General features: G+C 35.1%; 2 protein-coding genes across 3 annotated transcripts; one reads left to right on the top strand and one right to left on the bottom strand.

Annotated features, from left to right (window-relative positions):
* Window positions 1-636: 636 nt before the first annotated feature.
* Window positions 637-11,977, bottom strand: LOC127877636 (nicotinamide riboside kinase 1-like). 2 transcript variants are annotated; one of them, XM_052423713.1, is made up of 7 exons: window positions 11,705-11,977; window positions 11,288-11,334; window positions 7,160-7,314; window positions 5,848-5,971; window positions 5,001-5,072; window positions 2,268-2,371; window positions 637-1,858 (listed from the first exon to the last, which is right to left on the bottom strand). In XM_052423713.1, exons 2-7 carry the CDS (start codon window positions 11,329-11,331, stop codon window positions 1,773-1,775), a joined length of 585 nt encoding a protein of 194 aa, XP_052279673.1. In that variant the 5' UTR covers window positions 11,332-11,334; window positions 11,705-11,977; the 3' UTR covers window positions 637-1,772. The 2 variants fall into 2 exon arrangements, with proteins under 2 accessions (XP_052279673.1, XP_052279675.1); XM_052423715.1 differs by lacking the exon at window positions 11,705-11,977 and adding an exon at window positions 11,517-11,619.
* A 6,084-nt stretch (window positions 11,978-18,061) lies between these two features.
* On the top strand, window positions 18,062-22,148 carry LOC127877634 (bcl-2-like protein 1). The gene is made up of 2 exons (XM_052423712.1): window positions 18,062-18,767; window positions 20,868-22,148. The coding sequence occupies exons 1-2, from the start codon at window positions 18,222-18,224 to the stop codon at window positions 20,982-20,984; spliced, it is 663 nt and encodes a 220-aa protein (XP_052279672.1). The 5' UTR covers window positions 18,062-18,221; the 3' UTR covers window positions 20,985-22,148.
* The last annotated feature ends 471 nt before the right edge of the window (window positions 22,149-22,619 follow it).

The raw sequence follows: 22,619 nt of genomic DNA, 5'->3' as shown, positions 1-22,619 counted from the left end.
CATTTTTTACCGTAGAACTTGAAGGATGACCTTGACCTTTTACCACAATGTGTTTATCAGAACTACTGCGCCGCTTTGATTTATTTAAAATATATATATACATGGGCAGGTCAGATAACTATGTCCATTTAAAGCTTATTACTTCCCTTGAATTTGTTTTTTCGACCTTAGACCTTGAAGGATGATGTTCACCTTGAAATTTTACCACTCAAAATGTTCAGCTCCATGAGATACACATGCATGTCAAATATCAAGTTGCGATCTTAAATATTTAAAAAGTTATGGCCAATGTAAAGGTTTTAGCACGACGCCTACTGCGGACGGCGGACGACGAGCTGGCTATGACAATAGCTCGGGTTTTCTCCTTAAACAGCCGAGCTAAAAATACATAAAGTTGTAAAGTGTTAACATATTTCATTTATCTCTTTCAGGTTTTTTTTAATGTTTTTTTTAATCAAATTCAAGGCAACAGATAATTTAATTATTTAATTATCCAATATGTTTCTTTTTCTACACTGGATCAGGTTAACTTATATACTTAAAGGTTTTCAAAAAAATTCTGTAAGACGGGAAACTACATCTTAGGGAAAGGGCTAATATTCAGCGGGTCTCAAAGAAGGAAAAAAAAACAACCTATTAACAATTAAAATATCCATTTGTTTATACAAATAAAAATATGTATAATACACAAAACACAAAACCAACTTAAGTTTTAACACTTAACACTTACGTTTTCGCCAAAAAGACAGCAACATGCATGGCCATTTTAACTCTATGTGCTTGATGTATACGATGTTACACACCAATATAAATCACTAACCCTGTAAGTTACAGATTATTATTAATATTTACACATATCTTTATGGTGTGGCCCAAGGGATGTGGTCAGTCTGGACCCAAGGGGCATTATAAAATCATACCTTGTAAACAACCTCTATCAAATGCAACTTACAAAATATCAAAACTATAAAACTTGTTGTTTCAGATATTTGCTTTATTTACTAAACAAGCCTTTACATCAAATCTAAACCACTGACCCTCTCAGTGGTTTACAAAAAAATATATTTCCTTAAAAAACTATAACATGGGACGTCTAGGGAATGGTCAGTTGTGACACCAGGGACTCGATGCATGATTGTTGGCACATGTTTTAACACAAAGGGTGTTTCATCAACACTAATGTTTGTATCCACAAATTTATATTTATAAACCTTCTAAGGTGGAAAATCACAAATTCAAAGTTGAACTGAAATCTGCAAAGCAGTAAGAGGAGCTTAGTTCACAAAAGTGTGTTATATTCCTACATACTGAGCTTTGTGCATGCCACTGTAATTTTTGTCATACACATGCAATTAATAATCATTATAGTACCAATTAACACGCAACAAAGCTCTATTCAAGTCTGCAACTTTATACAAAGCTAGTATAACAGTGTAATAGCCTTTTCATCATCCCACTTGTGTTGCTTCAACAGATTTTTTAATGTATTTAATGTCAAACACTTGAGTATAACTACAGAGCAAAGGCATTCACCTGTAACCACTCTCCAATCATAAAGTATGTTTATCATTATATAACTGTAAAATCCAACCACCAACACTGGCGTGTAACAAAGGAATGTGAAATATAACAGCATGCATCAACAACAAAACTGTTAGAACTGTAACTGTGGCGGGGTGAGTAGAGACACCACTAACTTGACATCAACACCACTTTTTGTATCAATATAGGATGATCAAGTGATGGTACAGGTGTGCACAACTCTGCTACTTTTACTGCTGATGGGAGCACAGGCACTTGTTAATATCTTCCAGAATCCTTGACACTCTGTTTTCTAGGCAGCTGTCCTCTAGATACACTGAAAAGAAGCATTACATACACTTGAATTCTTTATCTTGCTAAATGTAATTTACTGGAAATGTATTTTTCTAAATATCAGTTTTTGGGGTAAATTGATATCTCTTTCATAACTACAGTTTCTTATACACAGATATTATTCTTTAGTTATTGTTCCATAATACACACATAACTTCTAAGCTTGTTAATGAAATCTCTTTTAATTGAAGTATTAAATTGCATAAGTTGAGTTGTAATTAGAGCAGGCAGTAAACCATTTCACCACACTCTTCCAGGATAATCTAGTTTACCAGTTCTAAGCGCACATACTTGTGTCAATTAACATCCAAATAGATTCATACTATAATAGCAATAACAAAATCAAGTTTTTCTGATAAAATGATTAACTGAAGATATATCTATGACTGTACCAATGTTGGGATCGTCTTTAATAAGCTCAAGATGTTTGAGATGCATGGGCCACACAACCTTGTCAAAATAGCCTGGCTTGTCGGGTGGATTGTAATTCCTGAAGCTGCAACAGAAAACGTATGCCACACAATGAACATATATTAATGGCTTCTGAAAAAGTATTTTCGAAGTTCTCTACACAGCCATACAAAGAAAAATGTCTCACCCCTGGGGCCCATGTATTTTAATAAATCAAACCTATTTCAAAAACTTTGACAGAAGATCACCCCTGAATCATTTCTGTGAAAATAATTTAAAATCCAGCCATTGATTCCTGGCAAGAATTTCGGCGTTTGCTAGTTTTTGTAAAGCTCTATGATAGTCATAAGAATTAAAAGGAATTCTGTAGATGAACTCCCCAGAAAAATGGCTGACAAGATAGCATAAAATCCAGCATGTGGTTTCAGAGAAGTTATTTGAAGTAAACTGTTGACTCTTAATGAAGGATGACAATATCTGACCATTATAAGACTAAGGATGACTGTCCACAAACAGAACAAGAGCTGTCTCCATAGGAAGACATTTGCCACAGAAAAACACTTTTTCGAAACCTTAACGCAGCTTTCAAAACCTAAATGCGGACCCTAAGTTCAAGGTCAAGGAGGTCAAAATGTGTGTGCGTATGGAAAGGCCTTATCCATATACACATGCATACCAAATATGAAGGTTATATCTGAAGCAACATAGAATGAGCATTTTTCGAAACCTAAACACAAAAGCGTGACGGACAGAAAGACAGACAGACGGAAATGCAATCACTATATACCCACCTTCGGCGGCAAAAAGGATGACAGATGACTGATCATGAATAATTTAGCCTTGCCCTTCAAGACACGGGAGAGCTTAAACTGGATAAATCAAGACTATTAAGTTGGAGGACAAAATGATTTTCACGCAACACATATTTGAACACAGTCATACAGGGCTTGCACTAAGAAATATATTTTGGAAGTCCATTAATTTCTAATTTACGTTTCGTCGAAAGTGGAATGCTAAATTCGGCAAGCGTACGTTGGGACATTATGAACACGAATGATAAGTACACAAATGATAAGTGGTACAAGTTCAAGATTTTTGTCAAATTCATATCTGTGTTTGCCAATTAAAATATTTTGACAAGTTACAGACGGGTCGCAATGTTCTTAATTGAAACAATGGTGCAGGCCTACTAACTGTTACAACAGTTAACAACTTTTGGCAAAACAGGGTCCAAGACGAGGTCTCAACTTCTTTGCCGACATTCACACATTATTGTTATCAAAACATCATGACAATAAACAAGCACTTACTCCAATTAAGCACGAACGTGTTAAGATTGTCTTCTGCTACCATTCTTAAATACACAAGTGTCTACTGTGAGCCTGCGCGGATCATATTGGAAAGTTGGCGGAGTTAAGACTGATCGAGATGTGTGCAAAACACATAGAGTCTGCAGGAAGCAGTGTTGATTGAAGCATTATTTTAATAGACGGCTTACGTCACAGGTTGCTATTTTTGCTGAATGACCAATTTTTAGGAAGTACAGTGGACGTCATGGGGTTTTGTTGTTGGCGTATGGAAACAATTATCGGGCGTAATATACAGCCATACGCCACTTAGTGCAAGCCCTGGTTATAGTCTATGTGGCCTAACCATACTGTCTAATCCAAGAGTGTTTATATTTTACATGTTTAAATTATTCACAAGCTGTATCAAGCCCTCAGTATGAACGTCGTTGCGATGACCTTTGACAAAGACACTGCAGGTGACAAGACATTTCCACAACATTTTATTAACATGTAACATATATGAAAATAGCCAGATTTAATATCATGGCATGGTCAGAACAAGAGGTTATAAGGTCACATCTGATTTCATTTATCTTAAGTGTGACCTTGACCATTAAGTTTTACCAACCAGTGTAGCATGTAGCACAATATCTCCACATGGTGATCTGTGACAGACCAGTGTATTTTTTCACCATTTTGGGAATGGGGCAAGGTCACTGGATTGCGAAATATCACGTACTTTTGTCTACAATTGGGAAATTAATGTTGTTGATTTTATGCTTACAAATTGACTGTTAGTGATTTTAGTATAATATTTTCTGAGGTTCAACTTATAGAAGTCACAATTTGGAGATAATTGACATGTTTAGTCTAAAAGAAGTATTCTTTTTTTGGAAACCTTCAATTGGGATTTGTTAGGTAGCATTTGGGAAAAAGGACTACACATGTACTTATTTCCAATTGGGAATGGGTCCCCCTACCAGACCCAAATTTGAATGAAAAAAAACAACACTGCAGACAAATCATGAATTCAACAGTCTGGAAAGGATTTTGGGGCTTCAGGACTGACCAGTGCAATGCTGTATGCCTCTAAATACCTGTTGTAACAAGCCTATTGCCAAGCAATTTATGTCCCCTACCAGTAAAACTCCACCATTTCAGCAATATTTCTAGTATATTTGTTGCCATAGAAACCAGAATTATTGACGTAGGAACAAAATCAAATGATGTGCATAATCTCCATATTGTCCATGTTTTAAGTTTCATGGAAAAATATTTAGAACTTTTAAAGTTATCGTAGGATCCAGAAAAGTGTGACGGACAGAGACAAAGCTTAACCATATGTCCCCTCCGGTCTCACGGGTAGGGGACAATAAAGATACAGTCAGAAGTCATTAACACTGTGAGTGATAGTCAAATAAATACCGTCGTCTCTGCCAGCAGAGCTCTCTGTCAATGGGAAGAAAGTACTTGAGATCACACAGTTTGGCAAGGGGTCTGAAAAAACATTTGTATAGATATGCATGTTATTTTATTAAGACTCATTCAAAGCGTTCTTAATACTAGAACTATTCTAAGTAGTGCAAAAAAAACTGAAGAGGATTGATCTTTGACCAAGGAAACTTGATCTTGTAGGTGAAATGCTGCCTCGTCATTATCATAACTTACGCCAAGTTATTCAAAAACCCATCTAGGCTGGACAAAGCAATGTTCCTGATAAAGAGCTCAGGACTAATCACATAAACTCAATTTTTTTACCCTGAACTGTGACCCTGGCCAACGGACCTTAATTTTGCATGTGTGGTTTTGTCCATCATGCTGTACTCATCACTTCCATTAAATTATATTACAATCAATCCATGCTGGATTCAGTTATGCTCATGACAAATTTTTGTTGAAACAAGCGCCAAAATCACCTGCCAGCTTGTACAGGCTCGTGATATGGTGTTTTTTCAACAGGGCATAAAATGATTGGCATAACTTTTAATAGTAATTATTAATATCTGTTTATAATCGGAATCGTTTACTTTGAATAATGAACCTTGAAAAATGTAGAAGTACTTCATCAACAACCATTCCTAAATTGGAACAGCAAACTTTTATCATTTCAAAGCAATTCTTGTTTTAAAATAAAGCCAATACCGTTTTACTATTTTACAAACTGTATAATCTTAGAGCTGACCACAAACAGATTGTTAGACAAATATATATTTAAGAAGAATTACAAGTGCTTCTTGAAATTAGAAGGATTACACCAAACAGGGATACTTACTGCCAGCCAAAAATGGTATATCCTTCTATAATGACAATACAGTCGCCTTTGTTTGCCATGCCTGAATGATTGAAAAGATTGAAGACATCAGCAACCATGTTTTCCATTTCAAGGGCCCGGTAATCTGCAACAGGCACAGTGGGGTTACACCGAGTCTGAACAGTGAGCAACAAGGGCAGCATTTCCTACATTGGATCTTATTGGGATGTGCCCACTCCTATACAGTACCTGCAATGAAACTGAATAATGTAATGCTTAACTCCAAAAACACTGCATAAATGATATTGTTTATAGCCAAATGCCTGATCCACACATGGACATTCAGATAATGCAAAGTTTAAACCACAACAAGATGACTTAACTGATGCAATATTCACTCCTTTTTAACAGTAAAGACATGTTATATTTTATATTATAATTTTGTACACTGCAGAGATTAATCAAGGTGAGCATTCCGTGTCTCTGACGCATTAATATTGTAAAAACGCATTGTTCTGAAGTATGAGCGTTCTAAAGGACGAATACAAAATCAAGTGGAATTTATCCATATATGTAATTCTCACGAATTGTAGTTTATACGGCACTGTAACTGTCACACAGTAAGCAAAATGTTTTCATTGGCTTATAAACCCACAGACGCTTGTAGGTAACAAATGAATGCATTTGTATTGAATCCACTCCATCGTTTTTTAAGAGTCTGAATAATCAATTCGTATCTGCTAGTTTTAACAATAATTCCACCAAAGGCTTCAAACTGGATAAAAAAAAACAGCAGACACTCTGCCAGCTTTGGCTCAGCGATTCTTGCAAAAATGATGCATCGGAAACAATCGTGGACCAAGAAATTTCGGATCATAATAGCCCAAAACAAAGTGGTGATTCCAGTCAGCAAAAAAACGCAATTTTTGCCCAAATGCCAGACCATTTACTAGTGGCTTTAAAGGTTTGTTGACAAAACGGATGAACAGTACAATTTCATATACTTTTCTATTTATGAAGAGAACAATTGTAAAAACAGTATGAATCTCTGTGGCAAGCACCATTGGGAACAGTTCCCCAACATGCAAAAACTGGAAGCACTGGCTCTTACGTAAACTGTCCACACTATTGGATGTGAGAGGTTTCTCAACCCAGAAGCGAATCCTAACGGAATTCAGAAACAGATATAGTGCCACAATTCAAGACAAATTGATGGCTGTGAAACTTAGCGAATTCCAATGATCTATGTACAAGAAGTACTGACAGAACAAGTAAGGGTTACTGACGTCAAAATATTAAGTGTATATTAATGTAGCTTAATAGAAATTAATACCTTCCCAGTTATGATGGTCAAGTTCTTGTATGTAAAGGGGCGCCAGTCTATCATCCCCAGGCGGTAAGAAGTAGGTGTCCTGGCAAACGGACACTGCATTTGGCAGTTTATCCAGCAGGTTACGTGTTAGTGTAGATTTGCCACTGTTTGTTGTTCTGTGGACAAAATGTCTAGCAGTTAGTGGCAGAATGTACCTACATGTACTCATGGTTTATATTAATACCTACTGACCAAAATTATACTTTAAACTAGAAATGGCGCGGCAAAGGCCGATGCGTATCCCCACGCCGCATGTTTGACCCAGGGGCGCCCCAGGGTTGGTAATGGGGCCATGCATAATTGAGATTGACCGTATTGTCCAGTGTTTTTTTCACCTATAGGGGAATGGTGGCAGGGCCTGTCCAAAGGGGAAAAACGCGTCGTTTTTTAGGAAAAGGGGAAAATTAAAAATTCACTCTTTTATATGTTATGATATTTATTATATGAATACACATGTATGTATGAATGGAATATTCACAGCTGAATGTCTCTGTTCTTTTTCTTAAATATATATCAATGATTATTTCAACATTAGTTTCAGACAGTTCAACCGTCATGCACAGTCTCAGTTTTCCAAGCCAATTTGAGTCTAATTGGGATTTTTTTCATCAATAAAAAGGCAAATTTGAGCATTTTTTATCAATAAAATGGACCAATTTGTAATGTTTTTATCAACAAATATTGACACAATATAGATCCATCAGACCTTTTCTTGGCCATTTTGGGAAAAATGCAATTCATGTGAAGTCCACTGATTTGAGAAAAACTAATTTAACTCTATAATAATACATCATATTAATTATAGTTATATACTTTGTTAGTTCTTTATGAAATAAATTTGAGATATATTTATCATTAGGCAGTTGTTTCTATAAAAAAAAAAAAAATATTAGTTTTTTTTTTTTTTTACTTTTGGAGGGGATTTTTTCTACAACATTGGGGAAAAATATATACTCTTTTTTGACCGGAATGGGGCCCCAAAATTGCCAGAAAAAACACTGTATTAATTAATTATTAAATATACTTTGTTAAGTCTTTATGAAATAAATTTGAGATATATTTATCATTAGGCAGTTGTTTCTAAAAAAAAAATATTGCAAAAGTATTCATAAAATAAGCGATTTCGGCCACATATATTTGACCTCTGACCTTGAAGGATGACCTTGACCTTGACCTTTCACCACTCAAAATGTGCAGCTCCATGAGATGCACATGCATGCCAAATATCAAGTTGCTATCTTTAATATTGCAAAAGTATTCATAAAATAAGCGATTTTGGCCACATATATTTGACCTCTGACCTTGACCTTTCACCACTCAAAATGTGCAGCTTCATGAGATACACATGCATGCCAAATATGAAGTTGCTATCTTCAATATTGCAAAAGTATTCATAAAATGAGCGGTTTTGGCCCCATATATTTGACCTCTGACCTTGAAGGATGACCTTGACCTTGACCTTTCACAACTCAAAATGTGCAGCTTCATGAGATACACATGCATGCCAAATATGAAGTTGCTATCTTCAATGTAGAAAAAGTTATTGCAAAATGTTAAAGTTGGCGCAAACAGACAGACAGACCAATGGACCAACAGACAGACAGGGCAAAAACAATATGTCCCCCACTACTATAGTGGGGGACATAAAAAAGATATATTTATTTTTTTTACTTTTGGAGGGGATTTTTTCTACAAAATTGGGGAAAAATATATAGGGTTGGTAAAGGGGCCATGCATAGTTGAGATTGTCTGCATTGTCATAAAAGAGGTTCAGTATCAATTTGAAGTGAATCGGTGAAGAGATGAAGAAATTCTAGTAAAAGGCAATTTGGGTGGGCGTGGCCTATGTGGGCAGGGCTCCCCAGGGTTGGTAATGGGGCCATGCATAGTTGAGATTAACCGTATTGTCATAAGAGAGGTTCAGTATCAATTTGAAGTGAATCGGTGTAGAAATGAAGAAATTATAGTAAAAGGCAATTTTTGGTGGGCGTGGCCTATGTGGGCGGGGTGCCCCAGGGTTGGTAATGGGACCATGCATAGCTGAGAGTGACCGTATTGTCATTAGAAAGGTTCAGTATCAATTTGATGTGAATCGGAGTAGAAATGAAGAAATCATAGTAAAACTGCAATTTTGGGTGGGCGTGGCCTATGTGGGCGGGGCGTGGCCTGTGGACGGGGCGCCCCAGGGTTGGTAATGGGGCCATGCATAGTTGAGATTGACTGTATTGTTATAAGAGAGGTTCGGTATCAATTCGAAGACAATCGGTGTAGAAATGAAGAAATTATAGTAAAACAGCGATTTTCCTCCTTCTTTATAAAGTACCGGTAAACGGTACTTTCCCAATCAAACGAAAATTCCCAAATTCCCAAAACGGTACTTTCCCAATCGAGCGAAAATTCCCAAATTCCCAATCGGCATCTGGAAAAATCCCAATCAGCGTCCGAATTTTTTCTCAAAACGATAGAAAGTTTCGTAAAAAAACCAACTTTCGGCGAGCGAACAAAGAAAATCGTATAGTTGTGTGTAACCACGCGCTCGATTAATTTCGGGTTTTATTATTCAGCGCATTCAATCAATAGAGTTGTTACTGTTTCCGGTTCTTTTGCCAGGCAGCCAGCGTACTGTTTTACGTCGGTTTGTAACCTTATCGTAGTTTGAAATGAGTCATAATAGCAAATATTATGCCAAAAAACCAATCGGAACCATCTATCACAGGACACATTGACAGCAATAATGATGCTGTGCAGGGAGGGATGCAAGCAACTGAGTGATGATCAAACATCAAAGATTGTTGAAATTTTCACAAAAATGAAAGAGAGACATTGCTTTAAAAGAGATTAAAACAACTAGTAATTGATTTGGTGTGTTCTTTATAATATTTTGTTATTTATATAAACTTTATAACTTAATGGTCATTAAGGCATGCCTGCAAATGATTATTTAAATGGGTATGTTCAATTAAGTATGAACTGTATGATGTATTCAATAAGACCCAAACTTCACGATGCGATTTTCCCAATTTCAGGATTTCACGACTCGATTTTTCCCAATTTTGAGGTTTTCACGACTCAATTTTTCCCAATCGGACCGGTACGGGTACTTTTCCCAATTGGACAAGGAAAATCGCTGTAAAATAACCTAAAACAAGGGACAAAATTGTCACAAAACCAGGTTTTCATTGTGAAAAAAAATCTGATTGAGGGAGACAACTCAAACTGAACTTTTGAAATGAACAAACAAAATTAACCCCCTTTGTAAGTTTGTTTCAAAATAAATCTATTTTAAGTTGTGGTGACCTTGACATTGGAGATATCGACGTAATTATTTCGCGCGACACACCGTCCAATGATGGTGAACAAATGTGCCAAATGATTTTAAAATATGACAATGAACGACATATTTAGTTATGGCCCGGACAAGCTTGTTCCCCCCGCCCGCCAGCCCGCCCGCATTCGCCAATCTAATAACCAGTTTTTTCCTTCGGAAAACCTGGTTTAAAATGAGTGAAAATCTCTTACCCGGCCCAGCCCCAACCCCCATAACTTTTGACCCAGGGGTCAGATTCAAATTCCAAATAGTGCGGGCTTGCACATATGCTCATAGCTACCATGTGTGTAAGTTTCAAGCCAAGGTTCCCGTGCTTATAATGTAGGAGGAGATAGTGGCCAGGACAGACAGACGGCGGATATAACCACAATATCCCCACGCTTTTCAAAAAGCGTGCAGATAACAACATGTATGTATCTTGAATCAAGTGTAAACCCATGTGAATGAATCTTTAACTAATGTGAATGTATCATTAACTAAGTTTTATTAAAATTGGTTCTGTATGAAAATAAGCTTCACTGGAATGAATACACTAGATGTGTTTTTTTCCACTGATGCATGTTACAGTTATTACTGTCAGACTGTCCAACTTCTACATGAGTGTGCTATTAGTTGCTTTGGAAATATTTTTCAAAACCTGGACCTTGAGCAAAACACTGTCCCATCATGCTTAACACTTCTATCAAATTTATTTCGAGCCCTGGATGTTCCAATAATTGGCTTGTTTTCAATCGAGTCTATAAAACACAAATCTGTTTTACCCACTAATTCCAATTACCAGCACCTTTCCCATCTGGCTTGCCATCACCTGAAAGTACACAAACACAATCTTGTTTTATTGAGGCTTAATGATTAATCATGATGCCCTTTCCAAAGTTAATAAACATCCTGTTCTATTTTACCTATTTATTAAATTGCCCCTTAACAAGGACCTTTTTTGGTGACAGTTATTGGAAAACAATTATTTACAAACTGACCTGTTACCCTCACCTGCTCTAGTTATGTTCTCAAAACATGCTATTTGGCATATTATTTAGTTACATAATTAATACGCTACTCAATCGTGTTTCTAATGTTGCCAAAAAATTACGTTTAACTGACTTTAAGCATATAAAATTAAACAGTAACGCGATGATGGAAAAAAAAAAAGAAAAAAATATCACTGCCACAAGACGCACGTGTTGGTCACTGTTTGTCCTCCCACTCGTCTTTCGACCCCTCTCCCTGAGCTTCCTCCAATTTCCGGTCGGGATTCTCTGCCTCTATGTTATTGATCTGGTCTAAAAACGCAGAAAGTAGTTTTTTGTTTAAGTGATCCGTTTGAGTAATTTTTCTTTCTGGTTGTTCAACTGGCGTGGGGTCAACTTCTTCAGATAAACTCATGTCCACATTTTGGTCGTTCTGAATGTGTGACTTGTCCGCCATGCTTCCCGAAGAATTGATTTCTGTGCTCACATAAAAAGCAACGGCATGTTCGGGAACCAGAAAAACGTGTCGGATCAAGACGACTTAGTCCATAACGGCCTAAACTTCAAAGACGAAAAAACAAAATAAATGTAGTTGCACTCTAATATAATTTGCATTCGTTTTACTCTATTCTGTAGATGTACAGATCGATTGCATTTATCATAAACATACGCACGTATTAAAACTATGCATCCGTACTGGTTTTTTTTTTTATAGAAATATGTATCTAGTATCAGTACTATGTTGACGACTAGGTGTATTCAGTGACGAATATATTTTAATACACACACTTTTCATGACAACTGTTTTTATTATGAAAATAAATATTTTAGAGAGCGTTTATAAAAACGAGAATATTCATAAATAATTTCTGTTACTATTCGTATATTTAATAACCATACCTCAATTTTCTTTTATGAAATATACGGGTATTAATTGATTGTACAAAATGATTATTACATGGATATGCATGTCCGTTTTTTGTAAAACAAAAAAGGTTGCTAGCAATAAACTTAATTATGCTTTAATCACAGGAATCTGTGGTTTTGAAATTTATGCAATCTCTGAAATCTAGCATTTAAACCATGTTTTTTTAGGTTTCTTCTTGTGATGCATTACGATAATATGACATTTGGACTTGCTCTTATGAATATTAGATAACGAGGTATAAAATTGTAATGAAAGTGAATTAATACTCTTTTTAGTTGCTTTTCAATTTGAATAGAAATGATATGCGGTTAAAAACTATGAACACAATTCTGGACTATCGACCATTGTGGGATTCTTCTTTTTTGATACCGGTTTTAACCCAAAGTGTTGAATGCATTATAGGATCTATAACCGTTTCAAGGTGGTGACCCTGAGTAATACGTTTTTATTGTATGAGTGTCTTTTGTGTTATGTCCATTTTGCAAATTGTGCACCGGATTTCTATGTGAGTAAAGTTTATTAACACAATTCTTCACTACTGGTAAATTTGAGAGTTGTCACTTTCTATACCGGTTTTAACCCCAAGTGTTGAATGCATAATATAACCGTTTGAATGTGGTGACCCAGCGCAAGTCATACGTTTTTATTGTATGAGTGTCTTTTGCGTTGTGTCCATATTGCAAATTGTGCACCGGATTTCCAATATAAGTAATGACCTTGAGCATGCTTAAAACCCGCAAAGCTGTGCGTTACGTTCAGCGAGAGGATCCCAGTTGTTATAAATGAATGTTTAGAGTTATGTTGTCGATTGTATTGCCCTTCCTTGTTGACTAGCATGCTATTTGTCACATATGACCGAACAATTGCTTTTGGATGCTGACGAGAGTTCTCTGAAGAATATATCTCTGATGTTTCAATATTTATAATAACGAATATATGTTGTCCTTTATTTAATTGGCGTGGTCGGTAATTTATGTCACTACTTTCCGAATGCATGGTGGTATGTGCCACGCTCTTCTATCAGTGTTTGTGCGTAGCGAGTTATTCAAAACGTCTGGCTACTAAAGCGATAAAACTTTGCAAACATATTGATGAGCATAAACATTCCGTTATTGGTAGAATTTTTAGATAAAAATGTAAATTGTAATGTGGTGGTATCCGTGACCTACGGACGCATGCTGGGTCCACATTTTGAAGTTTTTTTATATAATCATTTTGATTGAATTAACATGGATATAGGTGAATACATGTATACACAACAATTATATGTGTCAACAAAATTAATGAAAAATGTAGTATACATTAGTGTAGAGACATGACATAGGAATGAGAAGCGATGCGTACCATTTACTGCACATGAAGGAAGTTTATGTTTACATGTATATCACTCAGAGTAATGGTATAATACCTAATCCGCCAGCGCCATAAATCTGCAACAACATTCAATCGTGACATTCTTAAAACGGCGTTTACCGGTATTGTTGGGTTGGTCTTGATCAATAAAGAAGATTTAATTGTTACAAACACAGACAATGGTTCGTCTTAAGCCTGTGCTCATTTATAAAAAATTATACTTTATTGTCTGTATGACCCTAAATTAAATACATGTGTGTGACACGAGGGTTGGTGGAGCTTTCTATGTATTATAATGCAGATGTTCAATATATGGGCCCCGAATTGTGTCCATAATAATCTCAAATATCATTTTAAGCCATACATCTTTTTATCACTAGCTTTGAGTGTTTCACTTATATTTTCAGATAGACGTGTCTACAAGTCTTCAAGTCCATCTGCCCCATACGTGTGGTCGAACCCTCTTACTGCTTCTTGATGACTCATTATTTTGAAGCTTTAAATGTTTCGGCCCTCCTCTTCACCCTATGGCATAATTTTATACATTTGATTCTTAATATTTAATCACCTAAACTTGTTTTATAAGTAGTTTAATTTTGCAGTACCGCCCTATTAATATTTTTATTTTAACTTTACAGTACTGCCCCTGGATTTTGTTCACGTCATTGTGTTTTCGCGCGTCAATAACGTCATAACTCTTTTTCTGTTCCTGGGTACATGGATTTTTGTGACGTCATACGACCAACTTTCCAAGTTGTAATCTACATGCATAGGTTATTGAGTTTATAATTTTATTTTTATTTTCTCTGTGACAGGCGTTTCTTGTTTGATTTATTTTTTAGCAGTACATGAACAACCAAGCAATAAAATATGGAACTTTTATACCCATTATTGCTGCTTCTTCATGTATTTGTGCGATGATGATCTGAAATATAAACTTCATGATGCTATATTCTTAAATCTTTTTCTATAAAGAAGGAATTTAGTTGACACTTGTTCATAGTTTCATTCCATCGTTCCTCAAAAAGTTGTAACTCTGTTGCTCTGGTATCTTCAATACCATTGAGTAATTAAATGGTAATTAAATTGAATGCGTTTTAATTCCCTTTTAATTATTGTTTAATTTTAGTTACAATGCTATGAGGTTAAATTTTATTTACACGTACATGTATTATGAATATTGCTGGGCCAAGTGTGAGGTTGAGCGCTCCAAAACCGGTTTAAACCCCCAATCCTTTGCATTGACCGTTCCAAGGCGGTGACCCCAGCTTTATTCTTATTTGTGTTTATGTTGTTTTGTACTGTGCTGTATTGTCCTGTTTTGTACTGTTTTGGTAATCGGTCACTTGCTTTAAATAAAGGACCTACTAATTGTTTATAATAATAATTCAATACTACTCCAGCAGCTGGAGTTTCACTTCTTTATAATACATATATTAACCAAGTCTGCTACTCAAACTATTGAGAAGGCAGCGCGACCGATATGAAAAGATATAGAGCAAAATAGCAGGATGATGCACCATGCCCCTTTTTGTTCACAACTCTTATCCCTCTTGGTTGTGCACCCAGGAGTGAACATCTGCTAACATTTAGAATAAGTTCGCAAATACGCAATGGCAAATGGTATTTGTCTAAACATTTATTACTAGTTTTATACTAAGAAATTCCCAATAATTATTAAAGTATTAGAAAATGTAATATGATTGGTCCGGATTTTCACCATGCCTTTTTAAGTAGCACCCTGTATCTTTAATTATACTAGTTCTTTCACAAAAGCAACAGTCTCAACAACAAGCTCTATCGAGGATTACTTTAAAAGCAGGTTGGAAGAATATGTAGCAGCCAACAAGATTGCTGGTCATGCAACTCTTGGAGTGCTGTGACGAGAATCTCTGGAAAAAAACTTCTTACAGCTCAGTCAATTAAGTCAGTTGCATTACGTGAAGTAAACACAGTTGTTGCTTGGATCACACTTCACAACGTGCGACATGACCGCGATTGGCCTGTGTGCAGTTTAACTGCACGCATACGAGGACAAGCAAATGTGTGCAAGTTTATAATCAAATGCCACTGATGCAAATAGCCGCGAGCTTGAACGGTTTTCATGTGGCTACTGCGAGTCCAGCACGTACAAAACATGTATATTCAGAGAGTTTATAAATGTATTTAAAAATGTTTATTTTAATTTGCGATTGATTCGCGATCTCGTAATACAACTTTGAGCTGCTTTAAACGTGAACACATATCTTCGTAACATGAATTTCGGATCGCATATAGTGCATAACATAACTGACAATAGAGGTCTGATCGTTGTCCCAGTTGTGAAAATAGTATATGGATATCATATACTAGTTGATAGGGAACTATGTGGCTATTATCACTTATCCAGGTTAAGCTGTAGTTCATCACCATTATTTACAGAGAATGCATTGTGAAACATGTTCATGTTTCATATCTAATCATTTATCAATGGTGCATCACGACACTATAGGAGGTATTTAAGAGACTCTTAAATCACCTATTGCGTATATTACAATTATGAAAACATCACTGATTGAAAATGCGTTTTTTAGTTTGCTTGGAAAATTATGGAATGGTTTTCTTCGTTGTTTTTTTATAAATTAATTTAGAATATTTGTAAAAACACCCACAGCATAGTTGCTGTTTTATATGTTGTGTACAATGGATAAGTTATAAAACTGGCTTTAGACAAATATTGACCAAGCAACATGCATATCAATTAAAGAGATAGACTAACCTAGCTTTGCACAAATTATGCACATGCACACTTTAATGCATAATTATGCCTTAAAAGTCGGAACGTCAGAATCGAAAACAATCAAAAACCCTGAATCCGCATTGACATGTTTATTGTCACGGTCTCTAAAAACGTACACCGATGTACATTAATTCACGGTGTATATGCAAATGAACACAAAATAACGTATTTTGGGTAAATTCAATAATACTTTAAGAATGAAAACAGTGTACACATTTATATTATGTAACAACATTCGTGAAAGACATACACTCGAAAATGTTCAGAACCAGACCCTGTCGACGCTTATTTTAGATTACCAGAGGTAAATGTCTGCTATATGTATATTCGCCGTCTTTTCTAATAGGGACGCATCTATTCACTGGCAATAACAAACGTGTCTGAAACATTAAATGGATGCCAAGTCATCATAGTCCAACGCAGCGAGTTTTTCAGCAAGTTCTTGTTCACTGTGTCTGTTGTATAGATCTCGTCCGCCATTTGTCGTAATCGGTGTCCGTAAATTTTGCACATGTGTTCGTCGGCAATGATCGATTCTGAAACTTTGACCACAACTCGCTGCACTTTTTTTCTCGATGAGTTAGTCTGTTGGTGATGCTGTTTGCGTTATGTGATGATTCTGTTTGGTGTTGATTTTCTTAATAAACATGTTGGTCACGTTTATTTTCCATACGGGGTATATTGAAGTGATATATTGAATATCAATATTTCGACAAGGAACACATACCCTTTCCATCTTACGTAATAACAAAAGTGTACAAAACATTAAACGTTTTCCAAGTCACCATGGTTCAACGCAGCGAGTTCGTGTAAAAGGCACTGAGCAAGTTCTTTGGCACATTGTCTGTAGTAGATCTCGTCACCAATTCGTCGTAAGTGTTGTCCGCAAGCTTTGCACATTTGATCGTCGCCAATGAGTCTCAAAATTCGACCACAAATCGCTTCACGAGTATTTCGGTGGCTAAGTTCGTTGGTGTTTCTGTTTATTTCAGTTTGTTGTTGGTCATCCGAATAAACCGGTGGGTTCACTTTACTTTCCATACAGATGTTCAATATCAATAATTCCTCACAGAACTCAAATCAATTTCTGCTAAAGTTTATACTTTTATGAAACGTCCTTTCAGTTGTGTTACAATAACTGTTATGATACATACCTGTTACTCACGTGAAATAATACAGTCAAATTTTTCCTGTTATGTATAAGACTAAACTACCGACACGAAGTCACAAAAATATGCAGGTAAATTACGTCGAATTATAAAAATAGACAGTGCGTAATTCTATTTATATAAGTTGGGGGCTTTCTCATCCGGATAGGTATAATTGTAACATTTTTTAATTTGAGTAACATGGTAATAAATAATAACCTTAATATATACATTTACATCGAATGCGTAAAAATATTAGTTATTTATAAATGCTAAGATTCTGTTGAAATAGTAGCATGAGTAGGGAGGTTTGACGTGACTATTACGTTCGTGCTAAATTTAGAATAAACGGATGCCGTTTCAAATATAGATCCGGAAGTGATGTTGTCTTGTCAACATTGATTTCACATTTCGCCATCTTGCATTGGGATTGGTAGGGTATTTGGTACATTAGGCGCTTTCGCCACGTAAATTTTCCTTCTTTAAAAGGGCCCTGGTGAAATTATATTATTTGGAATAATGACCGCCAGAAGCCCAACTTTTGGGGGATTGAAGAGCATCTCAAACAACTTGTTTGCCGAAATTCACCAGCAATGGCGACATTTACCAGGAAATCAAGGTCTAAACAGCATCGATCAGGCTTCGCAGACGTCTTCTTTAACACCTATCGAAAGTGTTAGGAAAGAGGCTGAAGTTATTGCCAATGACATTGTTAAAAACTTTGGATCTGACAAGGAGAAAGGGCCACCCAACAGATTTTGTAAAACAATGAGGAAAACTGTAAAAGAAGTGTCTGACAGACATGACATAGCCCTCTCATCCATGGTGAACAGGCTGCATATTGACGATGACAATATGTTTGAAACTTTCATTAACGTGGCAAATGAAATATTTGATGATGGTCGTATCAACTGGGGAAGAATTGTTGTTGTTTACGCATTCGCATCACGTCTTACATCACATTTCCGAAAAAAAGATTCAAATCAAGATGAAAAAATTGCGCTCTATGTTGGAAAATATGTAGGAAACAAACTTGGCCTATGGATACTTGACAATGGTGGATGGGTAAGAAACATTCTGATTGCCAGATATCTATAAAACATTTCAAAGAATCAAGAATCATATGTCAATAATTTGTGATGATTAGTTAATATTGTCATGCAAATGTACATGTACTTACATTGGGGAGTTCTTCTTCTGGTGATAAATTTGTAAAAAAAAGATCTTCAGTTTACCATTTTATACTTAAAATAATAAGACACGACAGCCACTTGATCAAAATTGGGTTAAAAGATTAAATATAACAATTTAAAAATCAAAGAGGATTTTTTACAGCTTAGCTTCAGATGACTTTTCAAGTGACAACATGGTGTTGTATAAGGCAACCACACAATGTTGATAATGATTATCTGTTGCAACAAAGCAAAAGTTCATGACTTGTTAAAAACTACATGTATCATGTAATGCAGGATATGAAGTCTTCAAAATGATATCCCATTTAATGAGAATAATGAAATATTTGTGATTGCAATATTAATAAATCCACATTAAATAATAATGTCATAAGTGTCGCATGGTTTGATGAGTTTATCAATGCCTCATTGTTCAAAGATAGGAATGAGAAGTTATATGTCAGCTTTAATAATGTTGTTAATTTCAAGATAACTGATGATTGCAAATGTCATCCTCAGTCAATTTTGTCTTGTTCAGTTTGACCACATTGATAAGCTGCACACAAATAGCATAAGTAATATAGTTATACTTACCTTTGTCTATTTTTATGACCATGACATGCATAGTTACGGTAATTATTTCCTGAAATAAATAATGTCCAAGCCTTATCTTTGCTGCATATTGATGTATTTTGGGAAAAAAACATTGCAACTAAGTCGACTTTTATTAATTTAAACTTACATGTCACATCAAACAATCAACTCCTTACCTAAAAGGTCAAGACCACATTTTTTTTTAGAAATCTGAAATGTTTTCAATTTTAGACAGGGCCCTTGTTTTTCACTTTTTACCGCCGAATATCGACGGCTTCCTCCATGAAAAAAGTATACTTTTTTCCCCCTTTTTAAGCTAAAAATTCCCCCTTCAAAAAAAAAATTCTTTTTTTATAACTTGTATACGTATGTTGCCAGCTGGAATCGTGCTACTAACTTTTGATTAAATGTATATTTACAGTGATTTTTTTTGCTCAAATTTACAGCCGAATTTCGGCTGCTTCCCAATCGCAAAAATACACGTTTTTTCCCAAAATTCTGACCAAAATTTCCCAAAAAAAAGCCCAAATTCCAAAAAAAAAAAAAAAAAAAAAAAAAAATTTTTTTTTTTTTTTTTTTTAGAAAGAAGTCTCATATAACTTAATTATGATTTCTTAAATCTAGGTCTCAACTTTATTTTTTAAACATCTTACAAAATATATAACTTGAATTTAGTCATTTTTGTCCATAATTCATTCCCAAACTTGCCACTTTTATTGATTAAAAAAAACAACAATTTGACCAGACTACTTTTCTAGAAAACTCCCTGAACATGCACTTAAAAACAATATAATGCTTCATTTTTTCCCAATTTCATGGTTTATCGCGCTATTTTTCCCAATTTCACGGTTTATCGCGCTAATTTTCCCAATTCAAAAGGCACAGGCTGTAACAAATTAAAGCAAAAAAAATCACTGATTTATGTAAATCACATTAAAATATAGCAATTTAAGGTGTTGAATGGTTGGTGAAAAGGTCTTCTAAAATTCCGCTTTTCGTCCAAAACGACGCGATATTCCGCCTCTTGAGGAATGTGGGTGGCTTCCCCTGGCGGCAAGAGAGGGCCCTGTTAGAAATCAAAGATCAAAACATTTTAACATCTTTATCAGTCCTGTCTTAGTCATAACTTTACAACATATTTAAGTATTTTGAAATAAATTACCACAAATGACTGTTTAACACAGGACATTTTGTTGCATGTTAAACTGTCCTCCTTACTCAACAGTCGAGGACACACATTTGAGACATAACTTGAATGTGGGCGATGTTCGAGTTATAGAGAGATTTTTTTATATTTCTTAAACAGTCTCATGGATCAAAATATAACATTCCTTCACAACAGTTAAACAAACCAAGTTAACTTAAACATGCAAATTAAAGTTTACTATATATTTTACAGGATGCGTTTGCCGACTTTTTCTCCGATGAAAATCCAGTAGAGGACAAGATTTGGAAGGGTCTCGTGTATATATCAATGGGGGGCCTTGGTGCATTGGCAGCCATGATGGGACGATGAAATGATCTGGCAATTCTTGTGTGCAATCTTACCTTTATCCTAAACTTTTACAGCCTTTACTGTATCAATAATATTTGTGAAGGTTAAAAAGCGATAATCTATCAAATGCTAAGTTTATTTTATTTTGGTTAAGTTATTTTGTTGTGTTAACATTTTAAAGTTTAGAATAATTCTGTCTTAACAACACACTTGCGTAATCCATAAGTTTTTCAAGTTTTTGTCTGTAGACATATTAATCACTTAGATAAGGTTAAACTGTTAAAAATACTTAAATACTACTTTTGCGTGTATATTTACCTTTTGCATCCGTAATTGTTTCTTCTGTTAACATTTGAATTTTTTTTTTATTAATTAAAGAAACTCATTAAAAATGATTTTTTATTTCAGCTTTTGTAAAATATAGACTCAACCTGCATTCATCCCACCCTCCCTCCTCTTGAGCCGATCAATGATATAGGCCTTATTTACAATGACCAAACAGATTGGTGAAACGTTTTATTACTTGATTTTCGGTTATACAAAATCCTGAGTGATTGACTATGAAATGCAAAGAAAGTTTTCTTAAAACTTTTGTTAAATAAAGAGTCACAAGTATTTAAATTTTAATCAAATGAGTTCTTACAAAAAGGTTTGAGCCCAGCTTTTTAATTATGTTTTGTGTTTTTTTTGGATAGTACAGTCCAGCTTCATTTCTTACTTTAAGTAAACAGAACATTTTATGTTCCTAGTTTACAGAACATGTCATTGATTTCTGGTGAATGGTCTTTATGTAGCCTCTGTAAGTACACTTAATGTAATCTCAGCAACCTTATAAATCAAGTTATAACGATGTAGATCTGAACTTTTTCTAAAGAGTTATTTATGTTTTGGGAATCATCGGAATGTATATTGTATTTTAAGCTATTTGGTTTATAATTAAGGTGAAGCTGCATGCAAAACAACACAAAATGTCTTGAAGAATTGTAAAATCATGATGAACAAGTCGTGTCACACAGGTTTTGGTCAGGTCAGAAAAGACGTTTTTAAAACTTTAGCAATCAGAAATGGATATGAAATAAAAGATAAAACTATGTTGTAAATAGTAAAACTGTATGTGTTTTTTGTTTCAGTTATAAATATTAAACAATAGAACAAAATAAAACATGCAGAGGCCTGCAACTCTCATATGACTCCTTTTGCAAGCGCATTGATAATGAACGTGACCTGCTTGATATCTGTAAGGAACTGCAAGTCACATTTGCTATTGTGTCATTATCTCGGCAGGTATGAACTAGGTATTGTGTATTTCTTTAATATGTGAACTTGAGTTTATGAAATTGAGACAAATTTAAAATAATGTTTCTTTAATTAATAAACTAATATGCATGTGATGTTAACCAACTGTGCTCTCAAGCATGGTCATTAAGACTGTCTCACCCATGGATATGTAGAATCCTTACAAAATGTTAACATAAAAAAGGTCAAACAAACAGATATTAAATAATTTTTATATAAAAATGTATTTTTTTTTTTCCTTTTAGATATGGGTTGTTGCATTGTTTATTTTATGCCAAACCTTTTCTCAAATTTAGATTTTTATACCCCCATTACCATTGGTAATGGGGGCTATATAGGAGTCACTTTGTCGGTCGGTCT

Source organism: Dreissena polymorpha, chromosome 4, assembly GCF_020536995.1.
Source record: "Dreissena polymorpha isolate Duluth1 chromosome 4, UMN_Dpol_1.0, whole genome shotgun sequence".
Taxonomy (NCBI): domain Eukaryota; kingdom Metazoa; phylum Mollusca; class Bivalvia; order Myida; family Dreissenidae; genus Dreissena; species Dreissena polymorpha.
Note: the sequence above shows the minus strand (reverse complement) of the source record. Positions and strands in the feature narration are given on the sequence as shown.